This window comes from Nicotiana sylvestris, chromosome 7 (genome assembly GCF_000393655.2).
Source record: "Nicotiana sylvestris chromosome 7, ASM39365v2, whole genome shotgun sequence".
Lineage (NCBI taxonomy): Eukaryota > Viridiplantae > Streptophyta > Magnoliopsida > Solanales > Solanaceae > Nicotiana > Nicotiana sylvestris.
Window position 1 is genome coordinate 84,941,789 of NC_091063.1, and position 15,041 is coordinate 84,956,829.

At 32.9% G+C, this 15,041-nt stretch overlaps 1 protein-coding gene across 1 annotated transcript; it reads left to right on the forward strand.

The window, feature by feature from the left end:
• Positions 1-13,295: 13,295 nt before the first annotated feature.
• Positions 13,296-15,041, forward strand: LOC104247851 (fasciclin-like arabinogalactan protein 1). Its single transcript, XM_009803976.2, has one exon. The coding sequence runs from the start codon at positions 13,435-13,437 to the stop codon at positions 14,680-14,682; it is 1,248 nt and encodes a 415-aa protein (XP_009802278.1). The 5' UTR covers positions 13,296-13,434; the 3' UTR covers positions 14,683-15,041.

Genomic DNA, 15,041 nt, shown 5'->3' on the forward strand with positions numbered 1-15,041 from the left:
TTTTTATTAAAGATATTGATTATTTTATTAATTCAAAATTTATAATTGTAGGTATGGTCATATATGTAGCGTTTCAAGTTGCGGCATTTATTGAAAATTTACCTCATATGTGGAAGGACTTTAAAAACTACTTGAAACATATGCCCAAGGAGATGACATTGGGAGACCTTATTGTTTGCCTAAGGATTGAAGAGGAAAACAAGGCTGTAGAAATGAAGTCTCATGAAAATTCAACAATAATGGATGAAAATATTGTTGAGGAAGGTTCGGCGAGCAAAAAGAGAAAGAAGTCGTCTGGACCAAAGAATTACCAAGCAAAAAGAAGTTCAAAGGTAATTGCCATAACTATGGACAGGTTGTATACAAGGCTGCTGACTGTGGTGCACCAAAGAAGGACAAGAAGAAAATCCAAGCAAACATGATTGAGAAGAATGACGAAATAGATGACTTGTGTGTCATGCTTTTTGAATGCAACCTGGTCGGAAATTCTAGAAAATGGTGGATTGATTCTGGGGCCACTCGTCATGTTTTTGCTAACAAAGAGTTGTTTACTTCTTATGCTACTGCTGGTCCCAACAAGATAGTATTTATGGAAAATTCGGCTACTATAAAAATTGAAGGAACGGACAAGATATCTTTGAAGATGACTTCTAGCAAGATTGTTACTCTAAAAGATGTCCTTCATGTTCCTAAAATGCGGAAGAATTTAGTCTCGACTTCACTTCAAGCCAAGAATGGCTTTAAGAGTGTTTTTGTTTCCGACAAGGTTGTAGGTAGTAAAAATGAAATGTATGTAGGAAAATATTATCTTACTGAGGACCTTTTCAAACTCAATGTAATTGCCATTGATATGAATAAAATTTTAATTTCTTTTTACTTGCTTGAGTCAAATAATTTATGGCATGAACATTTAGGTCACGTCAACTTCAAAACTTTACGAAAAATAATTAATTTGGAAGTATTGCCTAAGTTTTAATGCAATAACCCGAAATGTCAAATATGTGTGGAATCAAAGTATGTTAAACATCTTTATAAGTCAGTTGAAAGGAATTCAAATCCTTTAGACTTAATTCATACAGATATTTGTGACATGAACTTAATACAATCTCGCAGTAGAAAAAAGTATTTCATAACTTTTATTGACGATAATATTAGATATTGTTATATTTATTTACTTAATAGTAAAGATGAGGCAATTGATGCATTCAAGCAATATAAAATGAAGTTGAAACGCAACTAAACAAAAAGATCAAAATGATAAGAAGTAATAGGGGTTGCGAATATGAATCTCCTTCTGAAGAAATATGTTTGGAACATGGCATTATTCACCAAACAATTGTCCCTTACTGATTGCAATCTAATGAAATTACGGAAAGAAAGAATAGAATGATAAAGGAGATGATGAATGACTTGTTAGTAAGTTCTGGTTTACCTCAGAACTTGTAGGGGAAGCTACTCTTATAGCTAACCGAATATTTAATCGAGTTCCTCATAGCAAATGCAACCATTCCATATGAACAATGAAAAAGAAGGAATACCAACTTAAAATATTTTAAATTGTGTGGGTGTTTGGCTAAAGTGCAAGTCCCTAAACCCAAAAGAGTAAAGATTGGACCAAAAACCGTTGATTGTGATTTCATATAATATGCAACAAATAGTAAGGCACATCGTTTTCTGGTTCATAACTCAGAAAATCCCAACATTCATATTAATACGATGATTGAATTAGATAATGTTGAATTCTTTGAGAATATTTATCCGTATAAAAAGGAATGTGAGTGTAACGACCCGACCGGTCATTTTGAGCATTTGTACGTTGCTCGGTAGTTTGATGAAATGAGTAGCTCCGTATGATGTATTATGACTTGTATGAATCATCAGTTTTGATTTTCAGGTTATTCATAGTTAGTTTGGAAGAATGAATTTCATTGTTGAAGCTTTAAGTTGGAAAAGTTGACCAAGTTTGACTTTTATGTATTTTACCCCGGATCGGAGTTTTGATGGTTTAGTTATGTCCGGATGGTGATTTTGGACTTGGCCGTATACCCAGATATGTATTTAGATATTTCTAGAAAGGATTTGGCATTAATTGACGAAAGTTGGAAATTTAAAGGTTTGGAAAGTTCATAAGTTTGACCAAGAGTTGACTTTGAGGAATTCAAATTCGGATTTTGGTTTTGGGAATTGGAATTGCTTCGTTATATCATTTGAGACTTGTTTGCAAAATTTAGGTTTATTCCGGGTTGATTTGATATGTTTCGACGCGAGTTTTAGAAGTTGGAAGTTCAAAGTTCATTTAAGTTTGAATTGAGATGTGGTTCGTCGTTTTGATATTGTTATGTGTGATTTGATACCTCGAGTAGGTCCGTGTTAGATTATAGAACTTGTTGGTATATTCGGATGGAATCCCGAGTGGCTCGGGTAAGTTTCGAACGTGGTTCAGATCATGTTTGTCCCATGTTGCTTTGCCGAAGGAGTGCTGGTTCTGGTGTTACGCACCTGTGGTTGGTTTTGCGCAGGTACGGTGGTCATAGAAGCGTTAATGTGGCCGTATCTGCAATGAAGGCTGAGCTAGGCTATCTCCGCAAAAGCGGGATTTTTTGCGCACCTGTGTCATCACAGATGCGGAGTATGTATCACAGAAGCAAAGGTCGTCACAGAATCGAGAGTTGTGTCGCACCTACGCATGCACATAAGCGGGTATTTTTTCGCATATGCGATGGGTGAGCTTCAGTGGGTTTTTTGCAGAAGCGCGTTTGTGGTCGCAAAAGCGACGCCGCAAAAGTGCCTATTTTCTTCGCAGAAGCAAACATTCCTGGACAGATTCTATTTTTATTTGGGGCCTTGGTTCTTTTTTGAGATTTGGAGCTCGATCTTGGGCAACTTTGGAGAGGGATTTCACCACACAGATTGGGGTAAGCATTCTTAACTCGGTTTTGATTATATTTCGCGAATATGTCTTCGTTTTTGGTGATTGGATTATGAATTTTAAAGAGAAAATTGGGGGGGTTTGTCTAAAGTTTTATAGAGTGAATATTTGAGTTTTGAACATCGATTCGGAGTCGAATTTGAGTGAAACTAGTATGATTGGAATCGTAATTGAATGGGTTGTCGAATTTTGTAAGTTTTGTCGGGTTTTGAGGTGCGAGACCTGGTTTGACTTTTTGGTTGACTTTTGGGTTTTGAGTAAAGAATCGACCTTTATCATTTGGAATTGTTTACTTAGTCATTGTTTGATGTATTTGAGTTATTTTTGGCTAGTTTTGAGTCGTTCAGAGGTCAGTACGCGCGAGATGATATTTCTATGAGTATTGTTTGGCTTGCTCGGTACTTTGAGGTAAGTAACACTTCTAAACTTGGTGCTGAGGGTATGAACCTCTGAATATACGTGATATGTGTTTAGTATTGAGGTGACGCACATGCTTGGTGACGGGTGTGTGGATGTACACCGTATAAATTGTGATTTAGTTATTTTTGTGGTACTGTATAATTACCTAATCTTATCTGTATCCATGAAATCTCTACGTTCTAGAGTAATTGAGTTGTGATCCATGTTAGAAACCATGTCTATACCATATTATTATCCTGTTGGGACCCACTGAGATCGTTTCTGTTGTTGAATTATTTGCTTACATTGCAATTACATATTCAGTCATACACATTCATTTGTATATAATATCTCAGTCTTTGTTAACATTTATTGATATATCACATCATCATTTTTGGGCTGATTTTCATGATATTGTGAGCCCGAGAGACTGGAGAGATTGAAGACTGAGTGAGGTCGAGGGTCTGATTGTGAGGATATTGATGGGATTGGGTTGCACGTTGCAGCAGGTATTATTGACACATGATAGGATCGGGCTGCACGCCGCAACATGTATTATTGATTTATGCCATGATTGGTTTTTTATAGCGTTTGGGCTGGATCTGCCCCTCCGGAGTCTGCATACCCACAGTGAGCGCAGGTACCTACTGAATGCGAGTGCCGAGTGCGAGTGCCGAGTGATTGGGAGGATTGAGTGACTTTAAGGACTGAGTGACTCTGAGGATTGAGTGATTGTGAGGACTGGGTGGTTGTAAGAATTGAGTGATTGGGAGGACTGAGTGCATTTGATACTCCGAGAGTATACACATGGTTTTATCACTGCATTGCATTATAGTTGGCATGCATACTTGACATATAGGCATAGAGATGCATTTTCTCATGTTGTACGATATAGTGTCACTCATGATATTCACATGTGCATTGACAGGTAAGCATATAGATGTACTTTCCCCATGCTATTTGATAATGAAACATTTTACCTGTTGTTGGAAGTTTTTGGGGAAAATCACTATTTTTCAAACTTACTCATATTTTTTGTTTTTTCGGTGAAAGATTTGGGATTTACTGTTATACTTGAAAAGTATGCCTATTTTTAGTAACTGTGAACGGGTTGAGTTATTTCTTGCACCATCTTTATTATATTGTTATGAATTGTTGCTAGTTATCAGAGTTGGACTCTAATCCTTGTCACAGCTCGTCACTATTTTCAACGTAAGGTTGGGTTTGTTAATTACTTATCGAGTACATGAGGTCGGTTGTACTCATATTACACTTCTGCACCTTGCGTGTAGATGTTGGATGTTAATGTTGTTGCGTATGGCGGGAGCTGGATTTGAAGATGTACATGCATTCCGATCATAACTGTCTCTTGATCTTGGTAGCTTTAGAATTTTAATCTATACATGTATATTTCAAACAAATGGTTTATTTTATTTCATACCAACTTTGGGAAATGTATAAAGGTTCAATTATTTTATCATTCATTTGTCTCAATAAATCTCAATAATAATTTTTAGATTGGAAGAGAAACATGCGTGATTGGATTTTAATAAAGTTAGGATTTGCTAATTAATCAGACACTAGTACTATAGAAAACTTTCCACTGAATGGTTAGATCCAGCTTAATAAGAATATTGAACAGTTGTATATCGTTCAGCATTTAATAAAATTTTAAATTAGCTTTTATCTAACTAAGTTTTGAACTCTAACAACATTTGTGGTTATTGGAAGATTTTTTTCAGGATTTGTAACATTTTCAGCCAAAAAAATATGGATGATTATATGCAGAGCTTTAAACTATAATACTTGTCCAGTATTTTAGAAATATACTTTCACTTTTATTTCTCACTTTTAGCATATCAAGAGAAGACGATTTCTTTTTTCCTATTATACCCACAATATTAATTACTCATTTCAAAATATTTTCTCAAATCCATTAAAAATATGCCTCAATTAATATGAGTATTATGATAAATTATGCATTTCATTTATTACTTCTTAAAGGGTGTACAAAATTTATAGTGGACAAGTAAAAGTGAACAGATGAAATATTAGCGTTCGGAAGGGGTGGGTAACTTCTTGAGCCAAAATGTGTACGTAGTATAAATCGTACAAGATATTAATCAATATAGACTAGTGTACAAGCTTCACTAATTTCACAGACTAATATTCAGCATACAGCTAATTAATGTTGTGTTGTTTGATTGCAACGCAAAACTAGTTAATACTTAAATGATCTATTCAAATAGGAACAAGAGATCCGACTCTTCCAATTCATGCTTGAGCAATTTCACGTACTACAATTTTTGTTTCCCACTTGATATTCAATATCCGTGTTGGGTCAAATTAATATGGATTCGCACCGAAAGGTTTTACTTTGGAGGTAAAGTATTTCCTGCAAAAGATAACTCAATTATCAGCGCCCAAACATAAAAACTTCTGATTAAGAATGAATTAATGATTGTTAGCTAGAAATTCTCGGTTGTGTCATGTGTGTGTGCGTGTTTATAAATGATTTTTTCCTCTATATTCTCTTAGGATGATCATCATTTTCTATCATCAACAAGCAATCGTCAAACTCTCAAAACCAACAAGTACGTTGGTACATGAAAAAACTTGCACGCAGACAAACTTTTTCTTTTTCTCTCATTGCTTCACTAAGCGTTTTAATTCTTGTTTTCTATTTCGATATATACAAGAAAACGAATAACAAATAAAGCTAGTTGTGTATATGTATGAGATTTTGGAGCAAAGGTGAACCTGTATCAACTCCAATTTAAAGATTAAAGGTAGTATTTGAGATCAATAATTCCCAGTTGAGTTACAAGAATGCAAAAGACATTTGTAATATTATATAAACTTTAACCTTTTAGGGGTTGGTTTGATAATTGCGTGCGAGAAAGTGCCAATTTGACAATGTATATTGGATTCCAACTACTAGTAACATAAAACTTTAAAGTAGAAATTGTAATAAACATAAATAGTTTGAAAAAAAAAAGTAGTTTGGTACATAAAGTATTCCACATTTATGCAGGGTTCCGAAAAAACATAAGAAACAGTTAACAAGCTAAAATGTGAAAGTAATCATCTCCAACATATACACACATATATCAAAATTTTCAAAGAAGAAAAGAAAGTTTAGGAAGCGTTTAATTGTTTAATTTCCATTAATAAACCTTGTGTTTGGACTTTCGCATAACAACTAGCCATTAACAATATTATCCTAAAGTGAAAAATTTATTTGACCAATTCAAATGTGAATGTAAAGATTTTGATTGTCAAATTTCTAAAGTTGTTACGATAATTTTGTAAAATGTCGCACCTACATTTCAAGAAAATGAGGTCCATGAATATGAAGCACGTTTTGTCATAAACTAAGGGTGGAATTGAATGAGTTGTAATAGTAATTTATTAGTAGTAAATCATAATCTAAACAGCTATGACAGTATACAATATTAAAACGTTACAAAAGCTGAGGCTGTTGCAGAGAATCCTACTCGTCAACCGAAAACTAAGCAGAAGCCCCGGAGCATTTGTCAGTACGCTTCTTGGCTTGCAAAATTATGTGTCACCATCTTAGAGCCCTTTTGGCCATAAAAGTTTTTTCATTTTTTTTCCGAAAATTTTTCACTTTTTTTCGAAATCAGTTTTTGGCCTTAATTTTCACTTGAAGATGAATTTTAGAATTTTTCGAAAATTAGAAAAACTATTATTTTTAAATATTATTTTCACTTGAAAAAAATTATTTCTTTCGGATTTTACGATTCTTATGTCCAAACGCCCACTTAATGTTGTGGTGAAATAAATAAAATTCATTAATCTTTAATTGGTAGGAAGCGCTTTCCAGGTTTAGTCGGATACAATCTGGATACCTCACCGGGTGAAATCAAAAACTTATGTCTGTCTGAGTCTGACAGCCATGATTTGTACACGTGGCGGTCTGTTATTGGAAGTTCAGCTTTTGAGCCTTATTTTCCTTCTTTGAGTCCCCCCTTTTACCGCCAACTCAGAAATAGCCCTCTTGTTTTTCAGATATTGCTAAATCACCCTCTTCACAGCTTTTTCTAACATTTTTACAGCCAAAGCGGACGAAAATCAGCAGCTTTTTAATATATGTACAGATCAAAGGAATAATATTTCGTTCTAAAACTAATCACAATGTTGATACACCATACCTAACGCGTCCAACTGTTTTGCCTTCAACTTTAATTTTATAAATTTTTTAGTTCTAAAAACTGCTTTATGCAGTTTCAAAATATGGGAGTCATATTTTTCACAGAAATTCAACAATGGATTTCCAAATTTAAACTTGTTGATGCTTATTCGTCATTCATTATGGATGGAGTAACATTTTAAATTAGATAAAAATTCTAAAATTGTAATGAAATTTAAGCCTAAAATATATATAAAAAATGCAACCTCTCCATTTTTAACTAGTCAATTAGTAGAGGAGACAAACTATCCATTACTAGGTCAAGGTCTCGAAGATTAGCACATTTAACGCAGTGATGTTCTCAAACTGACCGCCGACATGATCACTATTTTCTTAAATTATTTAGTGAAATCAAATATTAAACAAATTAGGAGAATAGGAAGATGGTCCTAAAATATCGTTAACGTAAAACATATATATGATTGTTCTTTCTTTTTGACAAGTTAATAGATAGATGTAATCCGTACTTTACGCATCAGTGGATATTGAAAATAATATTTTAAGCAGGGTATATTTGTGGCAGGGCGAAGCCACATTTTGTTAACCCTTCGTCAAAATATTACGAAAAATTACACTATGTATATAAGTAAAATATTGATTTTAGATGTATAAAACTTATATTAAACACCCTTTGTTAAGATTTTTTTTTTACTTCTTTCAAGTCTAAACACCCTTGGTAAAATATCTGGTTTCTCCTGATTGGTGGATACATAACTTAAATGAATATTTTGCCAACCAATATAATAGCCTTAAATGACATGAACATTCCAACTAATGCAAATTGAAAAGGAAATTATAATAAGAGACTTTCTTTTTACCTTGTATCTTCTTTTTGTACACGTATGAAGCATGCCATAATTTTCAAAATGACTTATTTTCTGTTACCCACAGAAAGCTAGATAGAGTAAAGAAACAGATAAAAGAGAAGGAATGGAACGTTTTGTGCCAACGAAGAGAACTCACAAAAATAAAAGTGGCAAAAACTCTTAAAATAGACGCATTTCATCACTTTAAATATCGGCAAATAAAAAGTAAGATAGAGTAAAATAGACCAAAGGCCCGAAGAAGTTTAAAGGAAAAAAGAAATATTTCCTCCGATCACTTTTACTTGGCACGTTTTGACTTTTCACACTATTTAAGAAATAATAAATGAAGCGCATAATTTACCATGATACCATATTAATTGATGCATATTTTATTGGATTTGAGAAAATAATTTGAAATGGTAATAAATACTGTGGGTAAAACATGAAAAAATTTGTTATCTTCTCTTGATATGCGTAAAGTGCCAAAGTATATCCAGTGAACATCTATTTTTAGTATACATGCCAAGTAAAAGTGATCGGAGGGAGTCACGGTTCTAGCATTATTCTAAGGTCCGACACTTTAATATTAACTTCACGTAACCTCTTTTCATTGATTTCAAGTAACAAAATACAATACTCCCTCCGGTCCAAAATAAGTGATTTTAGTTGTTTTCACATATATTAAGAAATTCACCTTTTAACATTAATTAGCAATTAAATTGACCATATTAACATTTGCTATCTCTTCACATAAATACTCCTAACACATACTGCAACACTATTTGCTCCAAGGGCAATGTAGGAAAAAATAATTAATTCATTCTTGAAAATCTGAAAAATCACTTATTTTGGACCACAAAAAAAGGCCAAAAAATCACTTATTTTTGACCGGAGGGAGTAGTAGTTAATTTTAGAGCTCCTTCACAGAAAATAAGATTTTAATGCATGTTAACTGCAACCAAACTTTTTAAGTGGAATATAAAGTTCTCTTTCTTTTTCTTTTTTCGGGTAAATGACTATAAAGTTCAGTTATACTAAACTACAAAATTTAAGTTTTCTTTTTTTGGTTTCCTACATGTGTCTGGTACTTTTTTGGGGCATTTCAATTAGCACCAGGAACCTCTAATTAAAAATAGATAAAAGTATTTATCATTTCACCACGACCGATTACGATATTTATAGCTATGTCTAAATAAAATTTTACATTTATCCAAAAGAAAGCTACAAGTAACGGTTTATAATAGGTGAATCAAAATTTGAATTATAAGACATGTTACTTACTATAACTAGTAATGCAAAAAAGTTATTTACACTATTATTTAAGTATGTTGAATTAAACTTAGCATAACGATCGATCACCTTCATGGAATTCCACATGCATATTTGTTTGTTTGTGAAGAGATGAGTGTAACTGAACCCGGATAATATGGTAATGCTATTATTCAGTTTCTTGGGATACATTCACTTTATTAATGTGAGTGACGAAGTATTTAACACCAATGGACTGATGAAGAGAACCAATTATTTTAATTAAGAAAACAACATTGAGTTCTTAAATCTGCAATTAGAAAGTTACTAGTGAATTTATTTGCGCTTCGCGCGATGATAAAAACTATCATTAAAGTCATAATTTTGTTATATATGTATTCCATACCATCTAAATTTCTATAAATATTAAACCCAATGCAATACAACAAATAAAATATAAAAATTTTATTAGAAAATTAAATATACAAAAGTTTTTATGGCCGCATGTCTCTAAGACCTCCAATTGGTGATGCCAGAGGTGGTACTCTTCGACCAAATCGATAAGCGCAAAATAAATAATTTCTCAAGGTTGCTTGTTCTTTCTCAAATATTTAAATCTTATTTTTTAGATTTTAATGTGCAATATCTAGCACAAAATCTTCATAATCATATAATAGACATGTATATATGTATGTAGTATGCATTTCTTATACTTCTAAAAAAAATGTTCAACCTCACAAAATTGCTCGTTAAACTTGAGCAACTCATTGAATTTGAAGTCATCTTACCCGACTTCATACATCTTGCAACACAGCTAATGCCTAGTGGTATCATTAATTTATTTTCAATATCACTCATAATCTTATTTTAATAATTTAATGTTGGCGCTTTCTGTTACCACATATATCGAAACCTAAACAAAATTAATTAATTTTCTTTTCAAGAATATCACTTATAAAATAGTCATAAAATAGTAATTCCCAAAAGAAAAATGAGTCTAAGTTTCGTTGAAACATAGTCAATGCAAAAGCTGAACTCTACATATTCTTAATGAAAATGAGAATTGAAGAAGCAATATGAATGGCTAGAGGATAAAGGAAAAAACTTGCGGGTAGAAAAGCCATTGCACCGGTAGGAATTCTTTATTCTTTATAAATACTCTCTCCGTTTCAATGTACATGTAACGGTCCATAAATATAGCATATGAAAGGTTGAAACCACAACAACCATTCTATTTACATTTATGGATAATAAGCCAAAAATATTTGGTACCCGAATTTTTTATATAACATTTACATCTATAAATAATCAACTTTTTTTAAAAAGAAATGTGTACTCTTTAGTTTTACTACATTTCACTAAATTAGAAATTTACAAAACTTGAGAAACCTATTGCACTGGATAGAAAAAGCAAAGAAGCACATGTAAATTACTCTTTTACGTCACTACATAATTACAACATATTTTTTGCTTCTCCCTTCCCATGGAGAAATTCAAAAGGAATTATCGAATTACTTGCCACAACTATAAAGTAAATTACCAAATTATTTTAAACAAAAATAGTGACATACCTGGTATTATTCTACTAATTTCTGGCTAACCATAGTCTCTTGTTCTCCAATTTTATTTTCACTCTTAGAGAGGGAAGTAAAACAAAGAAAGGTTGAAGCTACTACATCCAAATTGAAACGCAATTGAAGAAATCAAACATGAATATAAACATTGCACAAACTATTATTTCGGATGATATCAAGTAAAACAAATGAAGTTACAAAATAATATAGGAATAGAATTAGATTTCTGGGAGAGCAAAATACCTTTATTGCAATAGTCCTTGAGCATTGGAATTATTTTTGAGTTATGGGAAAAAAGCTAATGCACAGAAAGAAAATAGAAAGATTTAAAGGAATGAAATAAATAGTAATAATTATGAGATTTAAGTGAAGGGTAAAATGTAACGGAAGAAAGGTTTAGAAACGTTACAGGAAAATAGATGAATAGTATATTAATGATGAAAAAAGTAAATAAAGCATACTTAATTGTTAGCAAATTTTAAATGCAAAAATAAGGAAAAGGGTGTAAAATCTAAGAAAAAAGATAAATATGATCCTTGGCCAAAGAAATATGTCACATCATCTTTAATTTTCCCAACTTTATTATATATATAGATATAGATATAGATTCTAACCAACCAAACAAATACTTTACAGTTAGTATTCAAAAATATAAAAATTATATATTGATTATGTTTAAGATATATATATATATATATATATATATATATATATATATATATATATATATATATATACTAACTATTATTTCTGGGATGGCTATGTTGTGTTAAAATCCCAACAAAATATCTTCAAAAACTTATTTTCTTAAGCCAATTGTGTCATTTTTATTCCACTACTAAATATATAACCTCATAATAGAATTTGGGCGTAAATTACCATCGTGACCTTAGTATCATGAATAGCATGTTTGGCCAAGCTGCAAAAATCAGCTTATTTTAAGAAGTATTTTTCTTCAAGAAGAGAAGTTTTATAATAAATTTATAATATAATTATTCTTCTTATAATGTTAATGAACTTAAATTTAAGTATATAATATGATATAATATTATTTAAATTCTGAATAAAATACCTACATAAAATATTTTGATAATATAAAAAAGTATTACATATATGGGGAATTAAAAATAAAAACAGTAAAATAGATATTGCATAGGATGAACAGAGTTAGAATGACAATTGTTCTAAGTTGAAGGATGAGTTTGATTTTTTTTTTTAAACTCGGGAATGTAAATGTTTTTTATCCATTAAAAAGTCCAAAAACCCGAATAAGAAACAACCATTTAGATAGTAAAATTTATATACACTGATATTTACATCACAGTGTTGCTACGACGGTACAATTATTATTGCTATTGTAACAATTTATTATAAATACCTGACAAACTAATGTGATACAATAACAATTAAGAAGCTTTTTCGACCAAGCTGCAAAAATTAGTTTATTTTGAGAAATGCATTTTTTCGAAAGTATTTTTTTTTTAAAAGTACTTTTGGTGATAAACAGTTTATGTTTGGCTAATTTACTTGAAAAGCATTTCTGAGCAGAAATTAATGTTTCGCCAAACTTTTAAAAATTGCTCTAAGTGTATTTTTCTCAAAAGTGCTTTTGGAAATAAGCTACTTTTTTCTGTTTCTCCAAAACTGCTCCTGCTTCTACTCAAAAATATTTTTTTTCCCTCTAAAAACTTGGTCAAATATTTCAACTTTGGGAAAAAAAAAATTAATTTGAAAAAGCTTGGCCAAACAGGCTATTAATTGCAAACAAGTTAAGCGCTATTAAAATCCTCAGTAATTATATTATTCGACATATATACACGAAAGTAATAATGTTAATATTAATATATGTGATTAAGTGTAAAAACACATACTCCCTCCGTTTTAATTTATGTGAACTCATTTGATTGGGCACGAAATTTAAGAAAAAAGAGAAGACTTTTAAATTTGTGATGTAAAATGAAACACATATATTTTGTGTGGCTATAAATTATTGCATAAAGGTAAATTGTTTCCAAATAAGGAAAGAGATCATTTTTTTGACACGGGAAATAGGTAACAGAGGGAATATTATACTCATCAAGTGGTACCCTTTCTGTAATTTTAAGGTTCGTACTTGGTCAATATATTTGCAGTCACTTGAGATCTCACTAACCCCAATAAACTCCATTTATTTCCACTTCACTGAATAAGTCACCCTCTCTCTTTTTCTCACAGTCCACTCCTACACAAAGTCGCCGGAATTCTTCTCTCTCTTACAACAATAACATGCAGCTTTTATCGTCGGCCGCTGCGGCCGCAGTGGGTTTCTCTCTAGCCCTTCTCCTTTGTGCCACTGAAGCACACGACATTACCCGCATTCTTGCCAAACACCCACAATTCTCCACCTTCAACCATTACCTAACAACAACACACCTCGCCAACGAAATTAACCGCCGTCAAACCATCACCGTCTTCGCCGTCGATAATGCCGGCATGTCAGATCTACTCTCCAAGCACCTTTCCATTTACGCCATGAAAAACGTGCTCTCATTTCACGTGCTTCTCGATTACTTCGGCGCCAAAAAGCTTCACCAGATCACTAACGGCACTGCACTTGCTGCCACTATGTTCCAAGCCACTGGCTCGGCTTCCGGTTCATCCGGCTTCGTTAATATCACTAATGTAAAAGGAGGAAAAGTCGTTTTTAGCCCCGCCGATTACGACGGCCCTCCTCCCGCCAAATTTGTTAAATCCGTAGAGGAGATTCCTTATAACATCTCCGTTATCCAAATAAGTACGATTTTGCCCTCAGCCGAAGCTGAAGCTCCGACTCCAGGACCAAGTCAAATGAATCTCACTTCACTAATGTCTGCTCACGGCTGCAAAGTTTTTGCCGAGACGCTTTTAGCTTCTCCTGCTGAAAAGACTTTTGAGGACAATGTTGATGGCGGATTAACGATATTTTGCCCTGGAGATGACGCAATGAAGAATTTTTTACCTAAGTTTAAGAATTTAACCGCGGAAGGGAAGCAGTCACTGCTCGAGTATCACGGAGTTCCTATTTATCAATCGATATCGAGTTTGAAATCTAATAACGGCGTTATGAACACGTTAGCTACAGACGGCGCTAAGAAGTACGATTTTACCGTTCAAAATAACGGCGAAGATGTTACACTGAAGACGAAGGTTGTGACTGCGAAGATCACGGGGACTTTGGTTGATGAACAGCCGCTGGCGATATTTTCGCTTGATAAGGTGTTGTTGCCAAAGGAATTGTTCAAGGCTGCTCCTACTCCGGCGCCGGCTCCGGCACCGGAGGCCGACGCTGAATCTCCTAAGCACTCTAAGGATAAACACAAGTCGCCGCCGGCACCTGAGTCTTCCGCTGATTCACCGGCAGATTCTCCGGCGGATGGTCCTAGTGATGATTCTGCCGATTCAACCGCAGATGATAACGGTGCTGTTAGGTACAACGCTGGAGCATCGCTTACCGCCGTTTTTAGTATATGGTTTGCCTTCGAATTATTGATGTAAGTTTTATTTTTATTTTCATAGGTCTTTGAAAAAGAAATGTCTGTTTCTCCTTAGGTTTTAATTTTATTTTTCTTTGTTTAACTCTAGGGGCTTTTAATTGTGAAATAAGTGGATTTGTAACGGTATTAGTGTAAGTTTCTATACTGTCTAACAGACTTTATGGTGCTTTTGCTTATTTTTTTATTTTATTTTTTTTCTTTTGTACTAAGTTTTTAGACCCATTTTTTTCTTTGTTAGTGTGTCTTTGATTATCTCTGTTAAGTGTTAAGTTAATTCAGAGATGGAATTGATTCTGTAATATAAGTCTTTGTTTGCGTGTTAACCATTAATTATGAATTTATGATAAGCTTTTCATATAA